Raw genomic sequence first — 27,371 nt, 5'->3', positions numbered from 1 at the left:
CCGGCAGGTGTCAGTGTTCCGGCGCGCAGCAGCGGAAGCAGCAGGACTCGTCTGAAGAGTTCGGCAGTGTTTGCTCTCTGCTGTCAGTGATCATGGACCCGCTGGAAGCGGTTCTGGATGAGGTGGCTCTGGAGGGTTTGGACGGGATCAGCATCCAGACGCTCTGGTTGCGGCTGCGGAGTCGTCAGCCCGAGTTCGGTTTGAATCTGGATCCGCTCACTCAGCAGTTCATCTGGAGCTGCTTGAGCCGAACCGAGGAGATCCGCTTCTACCTGCTGCCGGAGAGCCGCGGAACCGTAGCGTTACACGACCGGTCAGTCATTCACCACACTCTCACTGTAGTAACAGAAGAACACTCTGGACTTCTGAAGACATTCTCAAGAGTCTGTTAGTGAGCAGAACTGCAGTGGTCAGTCTCATCACTATTGATAAACTACAAAAATATGAAATCTCACTTATTATTATGACTATCAATATCATTAAAAACAGACTTTTTTTTTTTTTTTAATTGTTAACAATTAAAAGTGAGATGATGAGACAACGTTACTAGTGATGACATACTATTTCAACTTCTTATGTATGTCATTTTGATTTTTTAAATGTCATAATTAAGACTTTTTTAAGTCATAGTATCGATTTCAGTTTCTTATAATTTTGATTTTTTTCTGTCAATTAAGACTCATAATATCGACACTGTGAATTTCAGCTGTCATAATTTTGCTTTTTGTCATAAATTAGATTTTTATGTCATATTTAAGATTTTTTTGTCATAATATTGACTTTTTTATGACAATTTCAACTTTTTGTCGTATTTAAAGCGTTAGTTCATCCAAAAATTACATTTCTGTCATTAATTACTCACCCTCATATCGTTCCACACCCGTAAGACCTTCATTCATCTTCAGAACACAAATGCGAGAATAATATTATAAAGCCACGAGAATATTTTTGGTGCGCCAAAAAAAACAAAATAACGACTTATTTAGCGATGGCCGATTTCAAAACACTGCTTCAGGAAGCTTCGGAGCGTTATGAATCTTTTGTGTCGAATCATGATTCGGATCGTGAGTCAAACTGCTGAAATCACGTGACTTTGGCGCTCCGAACCGCTGATTCGACACACTGATTCATAACGCTCCGAAGCTTCCTGAAGCAGTGTTTTGAAATCGGCCATCACTAAATAAGTCGTTATTTTGTTTTTTTGGCACACCAAAAATATTCTCGTAGCTTTATAATATTGATATTGACCCACTGAACTCACATGAACTGATTTAAATATGTTTTTAGTACATTAATGGATCTTGAGAGAGGAAATGTCATTGCTCAGGCCTCACTGAGCCATCGGATTTCATCAAAAATATCTTAATTTGTGTTCTGAAGATGAACGAAGGTCTTACGGGTGTGGAACGGCATGAGGGAGAGTAATAAATGACATTATTTTCATTTTTGGGTGAACTAACCCTTTAAGACTTATTAAGTCATAATATCGATTTCAGCTTTTTATGTCTTAATTTTGATGTTTTTTGTCATCATTAAGACTTTATGACAATTTCAACTTCTTTTTGTCATAATTGCGATTTACCAAAGCATGATTGTTTTTCCTCTGATCTTCCATGAAGTCAAATGTTGTAAAGATCATTATCTTTCAGCTCCGTATACAGTGTGTCCCGTTTAGATTCACATGAAGGATCTCCTCCACTGTCCCTAATCAGACTTATTTTAGATTTTAGGTCCGTTTACAGCACAGATATGTGCATTCTGCAGGTGTAATAGTTTAGTCATAAATGAATACAGTAATCCGTCTGAATCATGTTTGTGTGTCGTCTCTGTGTCCGTTCAGGTTTGTGGAGGTGGACCGGAACACGGGCATTCACGAGATGCGTCAGGTGGAGCCGCAGGACGTGTACCCGGTGCGCGTGCTGACGGATGACCCCAGCGGCCTGCAGGGCTCCTGCCTGTTCTTCAGCGAGCGCGTGGACGTGAGCGAGCAGGTCCGTGCGCCGCTGACGCTGGAGGAGGTCCAGACTCGGTGAGGCCCGCGAGGACCGGGACGTGTCCGGACTCCGGCTCGGGCCGCTCGCTGACCGCGTCTCTCTGCTTCCCCTCAGGTGGGGCGAGCGTCTGGTGATGGTGGCGTCCGCGGATCTCCGCTATCGCGCTCTGATCGGGCCGGAGGGAAACCCGGAGCTGAAGCTGCCGGACCTGTGCTACTGTATCCTGGAGCGGCTGGGCCGAGCGCGCTGGCAGGGAGAGCTGCAGAGAGACTTGCACACTCGCGTCTTCAGGTGCTGCTCACACACTCTTCATCAGATCTAGCGTGCTGTATGAGAGCAGGATGTGAAGGTGATGTAATCGTGTGTGTGTGATTGGTCAGGATGGACGCAGGTAAGATGCATTACCTGAGGAGGAAGCTGGACAGGAACGGGCTGATCACGCTACAGTCACATGTCGCGCGACTGCCGTCAGGAGCTCAACAACACTCGCTGCTGCTGCTGCTCAAGCGCTTCCACGTGGACCGGTGCGCACGCACACACACACACACACTCTCACACACACACACACACACACACACTCTCACACACACACACACACACACACACACACACACACACATATATTAGTCATCTAATGTATAATCCTGTGTGTGTGTGTGTGTGTGTGTCAGGAGGAGCAAGTACGATATCCTGATGGAGTCCACGTCCAACCTCCTGTCTGAGCTGCCTGATAAGACGGGCGTGATCATGAAGATCCGCGAGCAGCTGGTGAGGAAGACTCTGATGATGTCATGGAGGTGATCCGCAGTTCCTGTCCTAACGCTAGTGTGTTGTGTTGTGTGTAGCGTGTCAGCGAGCGCACCTTCAAGCGCGTGTATCAGTACATGACCGCCGCTAAGATGGTGACCCTGATGAAGCTCCCTCTGAAGGAGTTCGACCCCAACGGAGGCCCCTTCAAAACCCTGCGAGGTCAGAGGTCAGGCCGACTCGTCACATGACACCACATGACTCGAGCGCCCGCTGACTGCTCTCTCTGCTGTGATTGGTTGTTAGGCACTGACGTGTACGTGCGCTGTCTGAAGCTCCTGAAGCCGTACGGACAGAAGGACGTGGAGGAGGAAGAGGATGATGAGAACAATGATGAAGATGGAGACGCGCCCGTCAAGAGGAACGGCCTCGCAGAGCCTCGCATCATCGAGCGTGACGTGCTGACTCAAGCCTACGACATCGGTCAGAACGCCACCTTCTAACCTATAATGACTATAATGTTAATGATAATGATAAATATAATAACTTTAATGATAACTATTACGATTACTATAGCTATGATGATAACTAATGATTACTATAGCTATGATGATAACTATAACGATGACTATAGCTATGACGATAACTAATGATTACTATAGCTATGATGATAACTATAACGATGACTATAGCTATGACGATAACTAACGATTACTATAGCTATGATGATAACTGATGATAACTATAGCAATTATTATTGCTATGACAATAACTATAACGATTACTATAGCTATGACAATAACTATAACGATTACTATAGCTATGACGATAACTGATGATAACTATAGCAATTATTATTGCTATGACAATAACTATAACGATTACTATAGCTATGACAATAACTATAACGATTACTATAGCTATGACGATAACTGATGATAACTATAGCAATTATTATTGCTATGACAATAACTATAACGATTACTATAGCAATAGCTATAATGATTACTATAGCTATGACGCTAACTATAACGATTACTATAGCTATGACGATAACTATAACGATTATTATAGCTATGACGATAACTATAACGATTACTATAGCTATGACGATAACTATAACGATTACTATAGCTATGACGATAACTATAACGATTACTATAGCTATGATGATAACTAATGATTACTATAGCTATGACGATAACTGATGATAACTATAACGATTACTATAGCTATGACGATAACTATAACAATTATTATAGCTATGACGATAACTATAAGGATTACTATAGCTATGACAATAACTATAACGATTACTATAGCTATGACGATAATTATAACGATTATTATAGCTATGACGATAACTATAACGATTACTATAGCTATGACAATAACTATAACGATTACTATAGCTATGACGATAACTAACGATTACTATAGCTATGACGATAACTATAACGATTACTATAGCTATGACGATAATTATAACGATTATTATAGCTATGACGATAACTATAACGATTACTATAGCTATGACAATAACTATAACGATTACTATAGCTATGACGATAACTAACGATTACTATAGCTATGACGATAACTATAACGATTACTATAGCTATGATGATAACTAACGATTACTATAGCTATGACGATAACTGATGATAACTATAACGATTACTATAGCTATGACGATAACTATAACGATTATTATAGCTATGACAATAACTATAACCGATTACTATAGCAATAGCTATAATGATTACTATAGCTATGACGATAACTATAACGATTACTATAGCTATGACAATAACTATAACGATTACTATAGCTATGACGATAACTATAAGGATTATTATAGCTATGACGATAACTATAACGATTATTATAGCTATGACAATAACTATAACCGATTACTATAGTAATAGCTATAATGATTACTATAGCTATGACGATAACTATAACGATTACTATAGCTATGACAATAACTATAATGATTACTATAGCAATAACTAGCGATTACTATAGCTATGACGATAACTAACGATTACTATAGCCATGATGATATCTATAACGATTACTATTGCTATGACGATAACTATAAGGATTATTATAGCTATGACAATAACTATAACGATTACTATAGCTATGACAATAACTAACGATTACTGTAGCTATGACAACTATAATGATTACTATAGCAATAACTAGCGATTACTATAGCTATGACGATAACTAACGATTACTGTAGCTATGACAACTATAATGATTACTATAGCAATAACTAGCGATTACTATAGCTATGACGATAACTAACGATTACTATAGCTATGATGATAACTATAACGATTACTATAGCTATGACGATAACTAAAGATTACTGTAGTTATGACGATATCTATAACGATTACTATAGCTATGATGATAACTAACGATTACTGTAGCTATGACAACTATAATGATTACTATAGCAATAACTAGGGATTACTATAGCTATGACGATAACTAACGATTACTATAGCTATGACAATAACTATAACGATTACTATAGCTATGACAATAACTATAACGATTACTATAGCTATGACAATAACTATAACGATTACTATAGCTATGACAATAACTATGACAATAACTATAACGATTACTATAGCTATGACGATAACTATAAGGATTATTATAGCTATGACGATAACTATAACGATTATTATAGCTATGACAATAACTATAACCGATTACTATAGCAATAGCTTTAATGATTACTATAGCTATGACGATAACTATAACGATTATTATAGCTATGACAATAACTATAACCGATTACTATAGCAATAGCTATAATGATTACTATAGCTATGACGATAACTAACGATTACTATAGCTATGATGATAACTATAACGATTACTATAGCTATGACGATAACTAACGATTACTGTAGTTATGACGATATCTATAACGATTACTATAGCTATGACGATAACTAACGATTACTGTAGCTATGACAACTATAATGATTACTATAGCAATAACTAGGGATTACTATAGCTATGACGATAACTAACGATTACTCTAGCTATGACAATAACTATAACGATTACTATAGCTATGACGATAACTATAAGGATTATTATAGCTATGACGATAACTATAACGATTATTATAGCTATGACAATAACTATAACCGATTACTATAGCAATAGCTATAATGATTACTATAGCTATGACAATAACTATAATGATTACTATAGCAATAACTGGCGATTACTATAGCTATGACGATAACTAACGATTACTGTAGCTATGACAACTATAATGATTACTATAGCAATAACTAGCGATTACTATAGCTATGACGATAACTAACGATTACTATAGCTATGATGATAACTATAACGATTACTATAGCTATGACGATAACTAACGATTACTGTAGTTATGACGATATCTATAACGATTACTATAGCTATGACGATAACTAACGATTACTGTAGCTATGACAACTATAATGATTACTATAGCAATAACTAGGGATTACTATAGCTATGACGATAACTAACGATTACTATAGCTATGACAATAACTATAACGATTACTATAGCTATGACGATAACTATAAGGATTATTATAGCTATGACGATAACTATAACGATTATTATAGCTATGACAATAACTATAACGATTATTATAGCTATGACAATAACTATAACCGATTACTATAGCAATAGCTTTAATGATTACTATAGCTATGACGATAACTATAAGGATTATTATAGCTATGACGATAACTATAACGATTATTATAGCTATGACAATAACTATAACGATTATTATAGCTATGACAATAACTATAACCGATTACTATAGCTATGACAATAACAATAAGGATTATTATAGCTATGACAATAACTATAACGATTATTATAGCTATGACAATAACTATAACCGATTACTATAGCAATAGCTTTAATGATTACTATAGCTATGACGATAACTATAAGGATTATTATAGCTATGACGATAACTATAACGATTATTATAGCTATGACAATAACTATAACCGATTACTATAGCAATAGCTTTAATGATTACTATAGCTATGACGATAACTATAACGATTATTATAGCTATGACAATAACTATAACCGATTACTATAGCAATAGCTATAATGATTACTATAGCTATGACGATAACTATAACGATTACTATAGCTATGACAATAACTATAATAATTACTATAGCAATAACTAGCGATTACTATAGCCATGATGATATCTATAACGATTACTATTGCTATGACGATAACTATAAGGATTATTATAGCTATGACAATAACTATAACGATTACTATAGCTATGACGATAACTAACGATTACTGTAGCTATGACAACTATAATGATTACTATAGCAATAACTAGCGATTACTATAGCTATGACGATAACTAACGATTACTATAGCTATGATGATAACTATAACGATTACTATAGCTATGACGATAACTACGATTACTGTAGTTATGACGATATCTATAACGATTACTATAGCTATGATGATAACTAACGATTACTATAGTGCTAACTATAATGATTACTATAGCGATAACTATAGCGATTTACTATAGCTATGACGATAACTAACGATTACTATAGCGCTAACTATAATGATTACTATAGCGATAACTATAGCGATTTACTATAGCTATGAAGATAATTGATTACTATAGCGATAACTATAATGATTACTATAGCGATAACTATAGCGATTTACTATAGCTATGACGATAATTGATTACTATAGCGATAACTATAATGATTACTATAGCGATAACTATAACGATTACTATAGCTATAACGATTAATATAGTTATGACAATAACTATGTTAACTATAATGTTAACTATAATAATGTAACAATATGAATAACTATATTGTTAACAATAATTATTACTAAAACAGTACCCACAACAATAACTATAATGTTAACGATAATAACTATAGTAATACTGATAACTATACTAGCGTGTACACCAGCATGAAAACGTTCTGTTTATGTTGCGCTACAGTTTTGTTGTCTTCCAATTGCTCACACTTTTTAAGTCGGATGGTTTTTGATTGGCTGTTGATGTTTTTATCGTTCATCAGCTGGAAAAGTTGCTCTCAAAGTGATTCCAGTGATATCGTTTATTGTTATAGTTGTGGCATGGACTGTGCTATTAGAGTCTGAGCGTTATTAAAACTTTATGGTTATTGTTATTGTTATTGTTGTGAACTGGCCTTTAGTCTTATGACCGTGATCTCTGTGCTGTGATTGGCTGCTGCAGTGGTGTCGACCGGGACCCGAGGGATCTCTCAGTCGGTCCTGCGAGGGAAACTCAACGTCGGAAAACTCGAGGGACGAATGATCTGTAGACTACTGGAGCGAATCGACATGATCAAGGTAACACTTGTGACCACCGCGACACAAGAATGACAGTGAAGGTGTGTCCTCATGTGTGCGTCTCTCAGGGCTTCATGGAGGACGAGGGGCGGCAGAGAACCACCAAATACATCAGCAAACTCTTCGTGGAGCAGAGTAAACTCAGCCTGCAGTTCACGAAAGAGCGGCAGCGCAGCCAACACCTGCGCGTCACACACCTGACTGAACCCAAACCACAGAAGGAGCCGGAGCCGGCGTCGCCCGCGGCCGTTTCTGAGGAGGACGAGGGAGTGAAGGACAGCGCTGGAGCACAGGAAACACAGCAGAAAGGCCACAAGAAGCTCAAACAGTCCAAACTCAGCTTCAGTAAAGAAGCCACGCCCCTCAAAAGTGAGTGACCAATCACGACACGTGCGCTTACTGATATGGTTTTGGTTTTCATGTGTGTTTGTGTTATTCAGAGAAGCCCTCTGCGCGAGTGGGCGGGGCTAAAGCCTCTCAGAACGATGTAGTTGAACAGAACGCAGAGGCTGCTGACCACGCCCCCAGCACGAGCACCAGCCAATCACATCACCCCGAGGAACCGCAGCCGGTGATCGTGGAGGTGCTGGCGGAGGTCAGTTTGAGTCCATGATGACTATAACGATAATGTTAAAGAGAACAATAACGACGAGAAAGATGATGATAACTGTAACGATAACTATAATGGTGGCTATAACGTTAACATTAGCGATAATGTTAGTGATCATGACGTGTGTGTGTGTCATTACACGTGATGATGGTCTGTTTCTGAACAGAAGACGAAGAAGGTGGAAATTCACGAGACGTACCGTCTGCTGAAACGCAAGAACATGATCATAGAGGCCGTGCGCTGCAGCAAGATCATCGAGGGCTTTTACTCGTAAGACTCACACACTCTCATGCGCTCGCGTGCGCTGTACACCTCAGATAAACGTGTGTGTGTGTGTGTGTGTGTGTGTGTCAGGCTGCAGAAGCTGCTGACGGAGGAGGAGAGGAAGGATGGCGTGAGCACTAAAGTCTGTAAGAAGAGTGTGGTGAGGCTGATCCGCTCGCTGTCTCGAGAGGGTTTACTCAAACTCTACAGGACCATCGTCATCCAGGACGGAGTACAGAAGAAGGTGCCACACACACACACACACACACACACACACACACATATACACTGCAGCTAATACACACTAATGTGTGTCTCAGGTTGAGTTCGTGGTTCATCCCTCCGTTACGCCAGACGATCTGCTGGTCAAAAGTGCCATAGAGCAGATCCGCATGCGTATGTCCAGCTCGGCCTCTGCAGCTCGGTGAGAAAGACGCAACACAATGACACACACCAAACATCTCGCTGACCTGTAGCGGCTTAACCACAGACAGTAAAGAAGTTAAAACTTTTATTCATCAAGGACGCTTAAATTGATCAAAAGCGTCAGTAAAGACATTTATAACGTTACAAACGATTCAGTTTCAAATATATGCAGCAGAAAGGGACTTCCTCCACAAACATTAAGAAACGACCTCAAACGTTTGATCGCTCTTGTATGTTCATTGTTTTGTTTCTCAGGGTTGAGTGTCAGGCAGAAAAGGCCAAGTCCAGCGCACAGGAGGCGAAGGAGAACAAAGCATCATCTTCCTCGCGTCCGTCTCAAAGCAGCGGCCTGAAGAAGGTGTCTGAGAAGATGGGCGTCAAAACCCTCAAATCCTTCAAACCCGTCCTTGGTAACGGAGCCGCACACACACACACACACACACACACACACACTTCTCAGCGCTTCATATTCACAGTCAGATCTGTGTGTCAGTTCCAGGACTCGGCCGCTCCATGGGTTTCCAGCCCAAGATGCCTCGTCTGCGTATCGTTCACTCCTTCCTGTGGTACCTGATTTATGGGCATCCTATCAGAAGATCCGGTCCTGCCGACCCGGCTTCTGACTCTCCGGCGCAGTCCGACCCAGAGGCGCTGGCGGACGGACAGATGGAGGGGCAGTTCAGAGGTGAGTCTGGGGTCAGATGATGCTTATTTGAGATGAGTGACTCTCTCAAACACGTGTGTGTGTGTGTGTGTGTGTGTGTAGTGTACGTGAAGGAGAACAGCTGGAAGAGGTACATCCCTCCCATCCCGCTGCATAAAGACTTCGGATACGGATGGGCCCTCATCAGTGACGTTCTGGTGTCGCTGCCGCTCAGCATCTTCATGCAGGTCGTCCAGGTCAACTATCAGGTACAAACACACACACACCTTTGGATTTAAACATGACCTGTGATGCTGTTTCCATGTTCATCTGTTGTTAGTGTGTGTTGTTGCTGTTTGAGCATGAAGAAGCTCTGCAAAGTTGAATGATAACAAAATAAAAATAATATTTTGAATCATAATTGGGTGCAGTAACGTTGTGGTTGTGTTGTAATTAGGTTGCAGGTTTGCAGGAGTACCTGGATGATCCAGTGAGGAAACATTATCTGGTCAGATTCCTCCCTGCTGAGATGAAGAGACAACTGCTGCACAAGAGGCAAACACACACACACACACACACACAATGTATCGAGTCAACAAAAAACGTCTCTTGTCTGAAGGCACACTATCATCAGACACTTGTTGTCTTTTGAAGTGTTGTGATGATGACGATGTGGTCCCTCACACAGGAAGTACATCTTCAATTTCCACGAGAGTCTCCAGAGGTTGTGTTTCATGGGCTTGCTGCAGTTCGGACCCACAGAGAAGTTCATGGATAAAGATCAGGTGAGCAGGATGTCACGGTCACATGATCACTTCATTGGTAATGTTTATTGTGTGTGATGTATTAAGAATACATTGTGTTTGTATTAGGTGTTTGTTTTCCTGAAGACGAAAGGCACAATCGTGGATACGACGGTGTGCGACCCGCACTATAACATGGCCATCGAGACCATCCGGCCGTTTGAGAGGAGACACTACGTGTTCAGTAGCGCACAGGATGTGGAGAATTACTGGTTGGATCTGCTGTGTGTGTGTCTCAACACACCTCTAGGTACGAACACGCAACCTGCGATATCCCTCATGGGTTTGAGGTCAGAGTACGGTTTGTTTGGTTCGTTCAGTTGCTATCAAATCTGGGAATCACAACATGACCACGGCAAACCCTCAACCTAAACACAACACAACCGCAACATAACCACAACATTACTGCACTAAACCCTCAACCTAAACACAACACAACCGCAACATTACCGCAACATAACCGCAACATAACTACAACATTACTGCACTAAACCTTCAACCTAAACACAACACAACCGCAACATTACCGCAACATTACTGCACTAAACCCTCAACCTAAACACAACACAACCGCAACATTACCGCAACATAACTACAACATTACTGCACTAAACCTTCAACCTAAACACAACACAACCGCAACATTACCGCAACATTACTGCACTAAACCTTCAACCTAAACACAACACAACCGCAACATTACCGCAACATAACCACAACATAACCACAACATTACTGCACTAAACCTTCAACCTAAACACAACACAACCGCAACATAACCACAACATTACTGCACTAAACCTTCAACCTAAACACAACACAACCGCAACATTACCGCAACATAACCACAACATAACCACAACATTACTGCACTAAACCTTCAACCTAAACACAACACAACCGCAACATTACCGCAACATAACCACAACATAACCACAACATTACTGCACTAAACCTTCAACCTAAACACAACACAACCGCAACATAACCACAACATTACTGCACTAAACCTTCAACCTAAACACAACACAACACAACCGCAACATTACCGCAACATAACCGCAACATAACCACAACATTACTGCACTAAACCTTCAACCTAAACACAACACAACCGCAACATTACTACAACATTACTGCAACATAACTGCACTAAACCCTCAACCTAAATACAACACAACAGCAACATTACCGCAACATAACCACAACATTACTGCACTAAACCTTCAACCTAAACACAACACAACAGCAACATTACTGCAACATAACTACAACATTACTGCACTAAACCCTCAACCTAAATACAACACAACAGCAACACAACCGCAACATAACCACAACATTACTGCACTAAACCCTCAACCTAAATACAACACAACAGCAACACAACCGCAACATAACCATAACATTACTGCACTAAACCTTCAACCTAAACACAACACAACCGCAACATTACTACAACATTACTACAACATTACTGCAACATAACTGCACTAAACCCTCAACCTAAATACAACACAACAGCAACATTACCGCAACATAACCACAACATTACTGCACTAAACCCTCAACCTAAACACAACACAACCGCAATATTACTACAACATTACTACAACATTACTGCAACATAACTGCACTAAACCCTCAACCTAAATACAACACAACAGCAACATTACCGCAACATAACCACAACATTACTGCACTAAACCCTCAACCTAAACACAACACAACCGCAACATTGCTACAACATTACTGCAACATAACTGCACTAAACCCTCAACCTAAACACAACACAACCGCAACATTACCACAACATAACTACAACATTACTACACTTAACCTTCAACCTAAACACAACACATCCGCAACATTACTACAACATTACTACAACATTACTGCAACATAACTGCACTAAACCCTCAACCTAAATACAACACAACCGCAACATTGCTACAACATTACTACAACATTACTGCAACATTACTGCGCCAAACCCTCAACCTAAACACAACACAACCGCAACATTGCTACATTACTACAACATTACTGCAACATAACTGCACTAAACCCTCAACCTAAATACAACACAACAGCAACATTACCGCAACATAACCACAACATTACTGCACTAAACCCTCAACCTAAACACAACACAACCGCAACATTACCACAACATTACTGCACTAAACCTTCAACCTAAACACAACACAACCGCAACATTACCGCAACATAACCACAACATTACTGCACTAAACCCTCAACCTAAACACAACACAACCGCAACATTACCACAACATTACTGCACTAAACCTTCAACCTAAACACAACACAACCGCAACATTACCGCAACATAACCACAACATTACTGCACTAAACCTTCAACCTAAACACAACACATCCGCAACATTACTACAACATTACTGCACTAAACCCTCAACCTAAACACAACACAACCGCAACATAACCACAACATTACTGCACTAAACCTTCAACCTAAACACAACACAACCGCAACATTACCGCAACATAACCACAACATTACTGCACTAAACCTTCAACCTAAACACAACACAACCGCAACATTACCGCAACATAACCACAACATAACCACAACATTACTGCACTAAACCTTCAACCTAAACACAACACAACCGCAACATTACTACAACATTACTGCACTAAACCCTCAACCTAAACACAACACAACCGCAACATTACCGCAACATAACCACAACATAACCACAACATTACTGCACTAAACCTTCAACCTAAACACAACACAACCGCAACATTACTACAACATTACTGCACTAAACCCTCAACCTAAACACAACACAACCGCAACATTACCGCAACATAACCACAACATTACCGCAACATTACTGCACTAAACCTTCAACCTAAACACAACACAACCGCAACATTACCGCAACATAACCACAACATAACCACAACATTACTGCACTAAACCTTCAACCTAAACACAACACATCCGCAACATTACTACAACATTACTGCACTAAACCCTCAACCTAAACACAACACAACCGCAACATAACCACAACATTACTGCACTAAACCTTCAACCTAAACACAACACAACCGCAACATTACCGCAACATAACCACAACATTACTGCACTAAACCTTCAACCTAAACACAACACAACCGCAACATTACCGCAACATAACCACAACATAACCACAACATTACTGCACTAAGCCTTCAACCTAAACACAACACAACACAACCGCAACATTACCACAACATAACCGCAACATAACCACAACATTACTGCACTAAACCTTCAACCTAAACACAACACAACCGCAACATTACTACAACATTACTGCAACATAACTGCACTAAACCCTCAACCTAAATACAACACAACAGCAACATTACCGCAACATAACCACAACATTACTGCACTAAACCTTCAACCTAAACACAACACAACAGCAACATTACTGCAACATAACTACAACATTACTGCACTAAACCCTCAACCTAAATACAACACAACAGCAACACAACCGCAACATAACCATAACATTACTGCACTAAACCCTCAACCTAAATACAACACAACAGCAACACAACCGCAACATAACCACAACATTACTGCACTAAACCCTCAACCTAAATACAACACAACAGCAACACAACCGCAACATAACCATAACATTACTGCACTAAACCTTCAACCTAAACACAACACAACCGCAACATTACTACAACATTACTACAACATTACTGCAACATAACTGCACTAAACCCTCAACCTAAATACAACACAACAGCAACATTACCGCAACATAACCACAACATTACTGCACTAAACCCTCAACCTAAACACAACACAACCGCAATATTACTACAACATTACTGCAACATAACTGCACTAAACCCTCAACCTAAATACAACACAACAGCAACATTACCGCAACATAACCACAACATTACTGCACTAAACCCTCAACCTAAACACAACACAACCGCAACATAACCATAACATTACTGCACTAAACCTTCAACCTAAACACAACACAACCGCAACGTTGCTACAACATTACTGCAACATAACTGCACTAAACCCTCAACCTAAACACAACACAACCGCAACATAACCATAACATTACTGCACTAAACCCTCAACCTAAACACAACACAACCGCAACATAACCATAACATTACTGCACTAAACCTTCAACCTAAACACAACACAACCGCAACATTGCTACAACATTACTGCAACATAACTGCACTAAACCCTCAACCTAAACACAACACAACCGCAACATAACCATAACATTACTGCACTAAACCCTCAACCTAAACACAACACAACCGCAACATTACCACAACATAACTACAACATTACTACACTTAACCTTCAACCTAAACACAACACATCCGCAACATTACTACAACATTGCTACAACATTACTGCAACATAACTGCACTAAACCCTCAACCTAAATACAACACAACCGCAACATTGCTACAACATTACTACAACATTACTGCAACATTACTGCGCCAAACCCTCAACCTAAACACAACACAACCGCAACATTGCTACAACATTACTGCAACATAACTGCACTAAACCCTCAACCTAAACACAACACAACCACAACATTACCGCAACATAACCACAACATAACTACAACATTACTACACTTAACCTTCAACCTAAACACAACACATCCGCAACATTACTACAACATTGCTACAACATTACTGCAACATAACTGCACTAAACCCTCAACCTAAATACAACACAACCGCAACATTGCTACAACATTACTACAACATTACTGCAACATTACTGCGCCAAACCCTCAACCTAAACACAACACAACCGCAACATTGCTACAACATTACTGCAACATAACTGCACTAAACCCTCAACCTAAATACAACACAACCGCAACATTGCTACAACATTACTACAACATTACTGCAACATTACTGCGCCAAACCTTCAACCTAAACACAACATAACCGCAACATTGCTACAACATTACTGCAACATAACTGCACTAAACCCTCAACCTAAACACAACACAACCGCAACATTACCACAACATAACTACAACATTACTACACTTAACCTTCAACCTAAACACAACACATCCGCAACATTACTACAACATTGCTACAACATTACTGCAACATAACTGCACTAAACCCTCAACCTAAATACAACACAACCGCAACATTGCTACAACATTACTACAACATTACTGCAACATTACTGCGCCAAACCCTCAACCTAAACACAACACAACCGCAACATTGCTACAACATTACTGCAACATAACTGCACTAAACCCTCAACCTAAATACAACACAACCGCAACATTGCTACAACATTACTACAACATTACTGCAACATTACTGCGCCAAACCTTCAACCTAAACACAACATAACCGCAACATTGCTACAACATTACTGCAACATAACTGCACTAAACCCTCAACCTAAACACAACACAACCGCAACATTACCGCAACATAACCACAACATAACCACAACATTACTGCACTAAACCTTCAACCTAAACACAACACATCCGCAACATTACTACAACATTACTGCAACATTACTGCGCCAAACCCTCAACCTAAACACAACACAACCGCAACATTGCTACAACATTACTGCAACATAACTGCACTAAACCCTCAACCTAAACACAACACAACCGCAACATTACCGCAACATAACTACAACATTACTACACTTAACCTTCAACCTAAACACAACACAACCGCAACATTACCGCGACATTACTGCACTAAACCTTCAACCTAAACACAACACAACCGCAACATTGCTACAACATTACTGCAACATTACTGCGCCAAACCTTCAACCTAAACACAACACAACCGCAACATTACCGCAACATAACCGCAACATAACCACAACATTACTGCACTAAACCTTCAACCTAAACACAACACAACCGCAACATTACCGCAACATAACTACTTCAACCTAAACACAACACAACCGCAACATTACCGCAACATAACCGCAACATAACCACAACATTACTGCACTAAACCTTCAACCTAAACACAACACAACCGCAACATTACTACAACATTACTGCAACATAACCACGCCAAACCCTCAACCTAAACACAACACAACCGCAACATAACCACAACATTACTGCACTAAACCCTCAACCTAAATACAACACAACAGCAACATAAACAGAACATAATCGTAATGTAACCACAAATGTGTTTCAGGTGTAATCAGGCCGCGTCATGGCCAAGGTAACGCTGAGGGGGCGGAGTCTGACGGCGTCATGACAATGGAGCGCAACACCAGGCTGCTGTACACGCTACAGTGAGTCAGCCGTTCTGATTGGCTCAGGCTGGATTATCTGTCACCTGATTGGCTGATGTCACTTGTGGTTGTGTTTTTCGGTTGCTAGGGGCAGTTGTAATGTGGTGGATGATGGCGTTACCCCCGGCGACGGGCAGGGCGCTGGCGGACTGGACTCGTCCTTTTACAGCCACCTGAAACGCAACTGGACGTGGACCAGTCACCTGATCAACGAGAGCAAACAGGTACACACACACACACACACACAAACACAGTGTTTCCAGCTGATGTTGTGCTGTGTGTTAATGTGTTTGTCATGTGTTCAGAGCACTGAAGATACAGGAACGCATCACGCCATCAGACTGAGGAACCTGCTGTCCAAACACCCTCTGCCCAAACCGCCCGCGCTCTCCGGTAACTTCATTATTACGCTCAGTCAGAGCAGTCAGACTCCTGCGGCGGTGTTATATCAGGTGATTGTGTGAATGAATGTCATTGGCAGCGGTTCAGAGAGGAGCGAAGGTGGCGCCCCCTGCCGTCCTGGAGGAGGAGGTGCGTCTGAGCTCAGAGCCGTCCAGCAGGAACGAGGAGGTGCGCGGAGGACGAAACCTCAAGCGCAAGAGAGCAGCGAACCAGAGCAGCAAGAAAGAGAGCAGCAAACCGGCCCGCAAGAAGAAGAAAGGTCACTGACGCTGACAGGAAGCTGATGTTAAATGGTGATGATGTCATGTAGCTCAACAGGAAGTGTGTGTGTGTGTGTGTTTGTCAGTGCGAGCGAGTAGGCAGAGTCAGGCTCAGGACGAGACGGACCAGCGGGCTCTGCTGCAGATGACCCGACAGAGAGTGGCCTGGACGCACCTGGAGGACAGTCTGCTGATGCTGTGCCGCGTCGCCAGCCACTTCCTCAACCGCAAGGTGCCGATACACACACGCTAGCGTTCGTTAATGGAAACTACGAGCTTTCATTAAACATAATATAATTTACATAATATAAACAATCATCAATGGACATCATGTATTATAATAAAAGCCTGCAGAGGGCGCCAGCGGCCTGGTGATTGTTGTTGTTACACTGTACAGCAGATCAAATCCTCCTTTAATATTTGCCCAAACAGTATTTGATTCAAATGTTCACTTAATCTTTAATATTTTGCCACTTCTTTATGATAAAAAATGCTACATCCACTGTAATTTCTTGAACAATAATCAAAACTTGCAAATTATTTTGAAATTACGATGAATACTTTCATATTTAGAGACGTATTGATGTATTCTCCTGTGTTGGCGTAGGTTTATAAATGATTTACTGTACAAATGACGGCATGTCAACAACACTCAACAACTCTTCCTCTTCTCTAAAGCAACCCAACATGGCCACGCCCCCTTTGTTTTGTGTTCTCGGGGGGCGAGGTTTATGTAAATTTTAGGGTTAGTGATGTCACCAATCCAGGAAGAAGCTCACTGTAGTCCCTACCAGCCATTTGTTGTAGTCCTTAAAAAGCGACTTTTGTGAAGGAAGATTGGCATTCTGTTGATTTGTGTTTAATGATGAAGCGTAAAAAGACATTTCTCACTGACCTCATCTCAGCTGTTACTGAAGTAGAGAACATGCTTATGTTTATATGTTGTGTGTGTGTGTGTGTGTGTGTGTGTAGCTGAAGAGGCCGTTCGTGCCCTGGACAGTGGTTCGTGACGTGCTGCACGCCGAGTTTGAGTTATCGCTGGATAAAACATCTCTGTCTGTCAGCCGACGCTCACGATACATCATGAAGAACCCGCAGACCTGCCTCAACTACAGGTGTGTGTGTGTGATCAAATACACACACTCACTCACACACACACTATATGTGCATTATATTGACACACACACATGCTGTCTGACTTCAGACTAATGAATCTCAGTGGTTGTGATTGGTCTGATGGTGGTGTTGTAGGATTTGTCTGGCTGAGATGTATCAGGATAAAGAGCTGATGGCCAGATTCATGAACCGAACGGACGACTATAATGATGTGAAGGTGAGACTTCGCTTTTCTTCACTGAGTCTGAATCGGTTCTCTTAGAGCGATGTTTACTTGCTGCCGGTTTCACAGGAGAAACCTTTCGCCGAGTGTTTAAATGTCCACAGAAAGTGTTGCTTCTCCTGACACTTGTGAAAAGGGTTTAACTCACATTAATCTGAATTTAGTTTTAGATTTGTAGGATAAATGGGTCTCAGATATCTTTAGTTTCTACACTGCAAACATGATGCTCTTCCTCAGAGTTTCTGTCTTGTTTTCCAGCACAAATATCTAAACATTCTTAAATCAAGATACATTTACTGGAGAAGAGAATGACTGAAGATATTAAGACTGAAAAATGAATCAAAATGAAGTGTGTTTGTGTTACAGGTGTGTGCTGATGAGTATAAGGAGTTTGTTCGCTCTCTGAGGTCAAAGTTCAGCTCCAGCTACGGCTCCAGTGATATCATCATACCAGACAGCAGAGACGAGCTCTTTCACAAGTACACACACACACACACACACCCGTGTTATTTTAGCATTGCAGTTTTTATTAATGTTTGGTGCTCTTTGATCATTTTTGACATAAAAATGTAATGTTTTGTTGTTTTTTAGAATTGTGTACTTCATTGGAATGGTGCGATACTTAGTAAAGGTTTTTGGCACTTGAAAATATCATGGACATGATTCGTAAAGATTAAACGGTCATGAAAAACAGTCACACTTGTATTGTTCGTTATCAAAAATGAGCGCATTGGAAATAAATGGGAGATGAATTTCATCTAGTGGAAGCGTTGGGTACTGCACCTAAACTAAATCTGACTGAAAGCTCATTTTTCGAGATTTCAACCTCAAATTTAGAACACAACTTGTTTAGATTTGTGTCTCACAGTTTTACAGTAAAACATGTTTTGGAAATATATTTTTCATAAAAAAAAAAATGAAAAAAGCTATAAATTTCAAATACATAAACACACTTTTACACTAAAAAATAAGTACACGTTTTTATATATATATTTTTCTCACTTCAGCAGTAATCTTCCAAGTGTCATCTTAAAAAAGAGACCAAACTTCAGTCTGTGCCCCAAAACATTCAAGATTTACCAGTTTAAGCTGGAAATTTCATGTTCTGGTCTCCGCTCAAAGTGAATAAATGGATTATAAAATACTGCGTAAATATAATGTAGTACCAGAAATTCCCTAAAAATACAAAATATGAAATAAAAAAACATTGAACTTAAATACAGTACATTTATTTCAATAAAAAAGTGCTAATTTTCATCGTAATTTTTTTTTTCTGTATTTATATATTTTTTTATTTCAGTTTTACGTCTTTTTAATGATTTCTTAAGTCTTTCAGTCTTTTATTTTCTGTGTGTGTTTCCTCAGGTTTAAGGTGTACACGATTGACGAATCACTCGAGTGCGGTAAAGACATCTTGAAGAGGTGTGTGTGTAGGACATTCATTTTAATAAACACAGACTGACAATTTTATAGTTTAAATTGATTTAATTACGTTTTCTTCAAGTATCAAGTGCTTTGAGCTCTGGAATACACTATAGCAGTTAAACACTCATTTTTATTAATATTAACAAAAACAAAAAAGTAATTCAAAGAAATGCAAGAAAGTTTGAGGAGAGTGAAAACGGTAATGTTTAAATACTGTGTGTGTAATAGCTTCTCCAGTGGAGTCTGTGTTTGATGCTGCACTGTAATGACTGTGTTTCAGGAAGGAGGACATTGATGTTCTGGTGCTGTTTAATTTAATTCAGAGCACACTAGTGCTCACCAACGCTCAGATGAAGAACTACAGACCCTTCCAGGTACAGACACACACACACGTTTATACTGTGATGATGTATCAGTCACATGTCAGTGATGCCGTCTGTCTGTCTGTGTGTGTGTCAGACGTTCTGTCTGTACACGCGCTACAGCGAGGAGGTTCTGTCCCAGGCCTTCCAGACGTGTCGTAACCGGGCGTTAGTGAACCGCCGGCGGCCCATCACCAAGGCTCACCTGAAGAAGTGCCACTCGCTGCCCTTCCTGCCCATGTCCTATCAGCTGTCACAGCACTACTACAGGTCAAACACTTACAGCTCATTATAACCACTGGAAGTTACAGCAGTTTTGTGCAGTGCGCTCGTATTCCACACTGATGCTGCCAGTTAAAGCCTGTCCGTCTGCTGCAGGTTCTTCACATGGCGTTTCCCGAGCCTCCTCTATAACGAGGCGTTCGATCTGATGACGGGTTTATACAAGGGCGGCAGCAGCGACAGACCCAACAACTTCCACTTCCAGAAAGACCCTGAGATCCCGGGAGAAGAGGGTGACGCGAGACAGGAGGAGGAAGAGGACGATGCTCAGGCCATGCTGCAGTTCCCCATGGACGCTCCGGGGGGCGCCAGCGCATGCTGCCTGACCCTCATGACCCTGGGCCTGCTGTCCGTGGACATCAGTATCCCACAGCAGATCGTGGTGGTGGACACTACGATGGTGGACAACGAGGTGGTCAAGAGGTGCTGCGCGCTCAAGAACACTCACAGATGCACTCGCTAAAGACCTGTTCACTCTGTGACGATGACTATATTAGCGTTCACACCAACTGTAACGATAACTGTAACGATGACTATATTAGCGTTCATACCAACAGTAACGATAACTGTAACGATGACTATATTAGCGTTCACACCAACTGTAACGATGACTATATTAGCGTTCACACCAACTGTAACGATGACTATATTAGCGTTCACACCAACAGTAACGATAACTGTAACGATGACTATATTAGCGTTCACACCAACTGTAACGATGACTATATTAGCGTTCACACCAACTGTAACGATGACTATATTAGCGTTCACACCAACAGTAACGATAACTGTAACGATAGCTTTATTAGCGTTCACACCAACTGTAACGATGACTATATTAGCGTTCACACCAACTGTAACGATGACTATAACGATGACTATATTAGCGTTCATACCAACAGTAACGATAACTGTAACGATGACTATATTAGCGTTCACACCAACTGTAACGATGACTATATTAGCGTTCACACCAACTGTAACGATGACTATATTAGCGTTCACACCAACAGTAACGATAACTGTAACGATGACTATATTAGCGTTCATACCAACAGTAACGATAACTGTAACGATGACTATATTAGCGTTCACACCAACTGTAACGATGACTATATTAGCGTTCACACCAACAGTAACGATAACTGTAACGATGACTATATTAGCGTTCATACCAACAGTAACGATAACTGTAACGATGACTATATTAGCGTTCACACCAACTGTAACGATGACTATATTAGCGTTCACACCAACTGTAACGATGACTATATTAGCGTTCACACCAACAGTAACGATAACTGTAACGATGACTATATTAGCGTTCACACCAACTGTAACGATGACTATATTAGCGTTCACACCAACTGTAACGATGACTATATTAGCGTTCACACCAACAGTAACGATAACTGTAACGATAGCTTTATTAGCGTTCACACCAACTGTAACGATGACTATATTAGCGTTCACACCAACTGTAACGATGACTATATTAGCGTTCACACCAACTGTAACGATGACTATATTAGCGTTCACACCAACAGTAACGATAACTGTAACGATAGCTTTATTAGCGTTCACACCAACTGTAACGATGACTATATTAGCGTTCACACCAACTGTAACGATGACTATATTAGCGTTCACACCAACTGTAACGATGACTATATTAGCGTTCACACCAACTGTAACGATGACTATATTAGCGTTCACACCAACAGTAACGATAACTGTAACGATAGCTTTATTAGCGTTCACACCAACTGTAACGATGACTATATTAGCGTTCACACCAACTGTAACGATGACTATATTAGCGTTCACACCAACAGTAACGATAACTGTAACGATAGCTTTATTAGCGTTAACACCAACATAGGGCTGGGCGATATATCGCATGCGATTCTCACGCGCATTTCGTCAGTAAAGCCGGTTCCCTGATTACCGCTAAATCGCCATCACCTGCTTTAAAATGGAGCGCCTTTTAATAGACAGAGCCGTAATTCACGGACAAGCCACGCAAAATCGCGTTCAGTATCGAAGATGAATCGACTTCGATAACGAATTACGCATGCGATATATCGCCCAGCCCTACACCAACAGTAACAATAACTATATTAGCGTTCACACCAACTGTAACAATAACTGTAACGATAAATGTAATGATAACTATATTATCGTCCAGGCCAGCGCAAGATATCATGTTTATTATAAGCGCTGCAGTTTTGTCATCTGTCTCTTTAAACACTCAAGCTCTTTAAAGCAGGATGGATTCTGATTGGCTGTCAGTGTTTTTTCATTTATCAGCTTTGAAAGTTATTATTGTTGCATCGATATCCTGTTAGAGTGATTATTAAAGCTTTAGTCAATGTTCCTGGTGTGAACGGGCCTCAACACTCTCGCAGCTAACCGTGTGTGTGTGTGTGTGTGTGTGTGTGTGTGTGTGTGTGTGTGTGTGTGTTTCAGTCTCACTAAAGCGCTGGAGGAGGAAGAGGAGGAGGACGATGAAGTGAGGAAGAGGAGGCCGGAGGTCAAATCCACACAGGCGTCTCACACCAATTACCTGCTGATGAGGGGATATTACGCTCACGGGATCCTGCGCTCGCAGACGCACAACTCCAACAGCACCGACAACATCATGGTCAACGCCTGCACCGTCCACCTGCAGCTGAGGCGCACACCGCAACACACACTCTTCACTGCGGACGGTGCGCACACACACACACACACACACACACACACACTGTCATGATCTGTCACGTGTTTCTCATTCAGGTCTCTGTCTGTCTCACCTGCAGCTGACGCCGTCTCGGCTCTGTGTCCGTCCGCTCCTCCGTCTCTCCCGCTGTCGTTCACGCGAGTGTTCCGCTCGGCAGCCGTCGAGCCGCAGGCCTTCCTGGAGCGGTGTGTGAGCGCGTCAGGATACGGACCGCAGGACGTCCAGGCGGCGACGGAGATCAGAGACGCCGTGCAGGAGGGGGCGGAGTTTGGCATTGACAGACAGGACCTGTGCGAGTGCTTCATACACCTGGAGCGGGCGGAGGGCGGGCGGAGCCGAACGCTGCAGCAGTACATACAGGTGAGGGAGACACGAGTGATGTGTGCGAGAGTTCACTGCAGGTTCACTTGTGTTGAGTGTGTGTGTGTGTGTGTGTGTGTGTGTGTGTGTGTGTGTGTGTGTGTGTGTGTGTAGGATCTGGTGGATGGAGAGCAGCTGGTGGAGGTGGGCGCTCTCTCTCAGAGACTGGTGTGTGCGGAGGCTGCGTCTCATTGGCTGTTGGAGAGCGCATGTGATACTGTGCAGATGAAGAGAGGCCCCGCCCATGACAGTGACTCCGCCCATGCCACACCCCCACCTACCAAGAGACGGGCCGTGGAATCTGATTCCCAGGAGATTGTTGCCATGGAAGGAGTCTGCACAAGCACAGCTGTCAATCAGACTGTCGCCATGGAACCCGTCTCCACGGACACCGCTTCAGATCAGTCTCCTGCACATCAGGAGGCGGTTCGTGAAGTTGACGGGAACTCAGAACAGCGTATGACAGACATCGAAGGGGCGGAGCTTAATAAAGACCCCGCCCCCTCTCAGATCAAAGGTGTGTGTTTGGACTCTGAAGAGTTTGACTTTGGTTTGTTTAGGCATGTGACGGTATCAAATTTTCATGTTGCGATTAATTGCTGAAGCTTTTATTACGGTATAGGGTATTATCATATTATTATATTGAAATAAGTTGCAAAAAAAGTGTCATACTATAACAGGTTTAAGAACTCTTTTTGTAATAACAAAAATAACTCTGAATGTTTAAATACAATAATACAATACACAAAAATATATAAAGTCAAATTTTCAAACCGATTAAAGTGCAAAAGAATTAGGCTATAAAGAACAACAGGAAACACTTTGATTATTTGATTATTTACAATAATTGAGCAACAGCTACATTTGTTACAGAAAGTATTATTTTTTGTTAATGTGAGTTAAGAAACACAACTGATCATTGTTAGTTTTCTCTCAGGTCCATTAAATAAGTTCTTTGATGTTAGTAATGTTATTAAACAGTAACTAAGAATAATTAATGCTTTATAAGTATTTTTCATTGTCAGTTTGGTAATAATGAATTAACATGTTAATGAAGCCGTATGTCTCAAAGTTTTACTGAACAATAACAAATAATCAGAACATTTCTAATCATTAGAGCATGTTGTAGTCCAGATTAAAATATAAAAATGTTTAAGTTTGAAAATAAATAGCCTATTGAGTCTTTAAGTATGAAGTATTTGGTGCTGAGATGAACAACATTGAGATTAAAACACCCTCCTTATTATAAACAAAGCATTTATTTAATCAAGCTCCAAAAATGGCTTGAAACTTCACTAGCGCAGCTGCTTTGTTTGCGCGGTTTCCGGGGTAACCGCTGCATTTCTGCTGTTGGATAAGAATATCCTGCATATTCATTATCGTGATATATCGCATTACCGAATATCGGCACACGTCTAGTTTGTTGTTGTGTGTTTGTGTGTTGATGTTTCCGTTTGTGGTTTCAGATGGAGCTGAAGGAGCTGCTGATCAGGAGGAACAGTGAGTGAATCACATGACTCTCACATGACAGTCATCAGTCTGATCTGAGCTGCAGTAATGCCTGTTGATTCTCTCCGACAGGGAGCCGGTGCGGTTCGTCAGCCGGCCGTGGCGTGTGGTGGACGGCTCTCTGAATCGTCCGGTGTGTAAAGGCATGCTGGAGTCGCTGCTGCTGCACATCATGACGAGTCCGGCGCTGCGCGAGTCGGAGCTGCTGCAGCACTACAGTCAGGTGCTGCAGCCCGTCGTCATCCTGGACCTGCTGCAGGTGAGCGTCTGTCCTGAGCGCGAGCTCAGTGTGGTGTTCGCCTGAGTCAAGTCACCGTCGTTTATATAGCGCTTTACACTCCTTTAATGCAGGAGAACACGTGACAAACTGATGTCAGAATCTGCAAATATTATATTGCACTTTAACTTTGGTTACAATTATTTTAAAACTTACATTATGAATACCTTTATAATACATGAGGACTAAAGTAAAGTGTTAACATAAGTTGTTCTGCCCTGTGTGGAAAAATCAGCACGTTTTAGTCCAGTTTGATTATGTTAACAAGCATTTCCTGGAAGAAGAAAACATCAGAACACAACAGACATTCAAACTTCACGGGCACAAACATGAGTCTGTTTAGTGAATTGATTCAGTGATTCACAGTATTGTCTTGATTCTGACAGATGTATGTGTGTCGTCAGGTCCTGATCGATCTCGGCTGCGTGAGGAAGCGCTATGTCATCCAGAAGCACAAACCCTCGCTCTTCTCCAAGCCCAGGGTGCCGCAGGTCAAAGGTCAGGCCGAGGTCAGCGTGAGGGACGCGGGGACGGCGTTCTACGAGCCCACGGTGGACTGTGTGCTGAGGCTGGCGCGAGTCTTTCCTCACAAGCTCAACTGGAACAGATGGGTTCAGCTGTGTCTCCGCGCCTGAGCAAAGTGTTTCCGTTCGCTTGTTAATTATTTTTTTTTAATATGATCTGCTTCTGTTGCACAAAATAAAGACCTTTTTTCATAACATGCCTATTTTCCATTCAGTTTTTTCTGAGCCATATAATGGCAGTGAACCCTTATAAGCCTGACGTCACCGTTTCTGGGTCTAAACGTCAAGCAATCAAATATACTATGCTAAAGCTAATCTAATATAATATGCTATTAAATACACTCAGTAAAACTACCGAAAAATCATGATTCTAAACTTTATCTCCATATCAAAACATCTCAGATGGCTAACTGAAAGTCATAATGTTGAATTTTCTCATAATTTCTCATAATTATGATTTACAAAAGCATGTTTTTTCTTATGTAGCAAAGATGGGCTTCACTTGTACCATATTGTCCAGTAGTTGAGAACATGCGTGAAAAACAAACCACAAATCAAATGCATTATTTCAACATCACAGATCCTGCAAAATCAAAACAAGCCATTTTTGGAG

General features: G+C 41.1%; 1 protein-coding gene across 1 annotated transcript; it reads left to right on the top strand.

The window, feature by feature from the left end:
• Positions 1-16: 16 nt before the first annotated feature.
• LOC125271547 (general transcription factor 3C polypeptide 1) lies at positions 17-26,955 on the top strand. The gene is made up of 37 exons (XM_048195593.1): positions 17-313; positions 1,841-2,029; positions 2,109-2,285; positions 2,375-2,518; positions 2,666-2,762; positions 2,840-2,963; positions 3,048-3,224; positions 8,062-8,177; positions 8,246-8,546; positions 8,618-8,772; positions 8,954-9,057; positions 9,142-9,295; positions 9,372-9,475; positions 9,733-9,887; positions 9,971-10,162; positions 10,244-10,389; positions 10,578-10,675; positions 10,809-10,905; positions 10,993-11,173; positions 17,197-17,296; positions 17,385-17,520; positions 17,602-17,689; positions 17,778-17,957; positions 18,045-18,190; positions 18,931-19,073; positions 19,210-19,291; positions 19,664-19,776; positions 20,663-20,719; positions 21,003-21,096; positions 21,182-21,354; positions 21,463-21,789; positions 23,836-24,077; positions 24,168-24,448; positions 24,563-24,965; positions 25,915-25,948; positions 26,030-26,216; positions 26,639-26,955. Exons 1-37 carry the CDS (start codon positions 93-95, stop codon positions 26,867-26,869), a joined length of 5,949 nt encoding a protein of 1,982 aa, XP_048051550.1. The 5' UTR covers positions 17-92; the 3' UTR covers positions 26,870-26,955.
• Positions 26,956-27,371: the final 416 nt, after the last annotated feature.

This window comes from Megalobrama amblycephala, linkage group LG7 (genome assembly GCF_018812025.1).
Source record: "Megalobrama amblycephala isolate DHTTF-2021 linkage group LG7, ASM1881202v1, whole genome shotgun sequence".
NCBI lineage: Eukaryota > Metazoa > Chordata > Actinopteri > Cypriniformes > Xenocyprididae > Megalobrama > Megalobrama amblycephala.
This window is presented reverse-complemented; position numbering and strand designations above follow the sequence as displayed.

Excerpts from the sequence above, each read along its gene's own strand:
- LOC125271547 (XM_048195593.1), top strand. The coding sequence starts at position 93 with ATGGACCCGCTGGAAGCGGTTCTGGATGAGGTGGCTCTGGAGGGTTTG. Across the intron at positions 3,225-8,061 it reads GACTCAAGCCTACGACATCG|TGGTGTCGACCGGGACCCGA; the intron begins GTCAGAACGCCA and ends TGGCTGCTGCAG. Across the intron at positions 21,790-23,835 it reads GACAACGAGGTGGTCAAGAG|TCTCACTAAAGCGCTGGAGG; the intron begins GTGCTGCGCGCT and ends TGTGTGTTTCAG.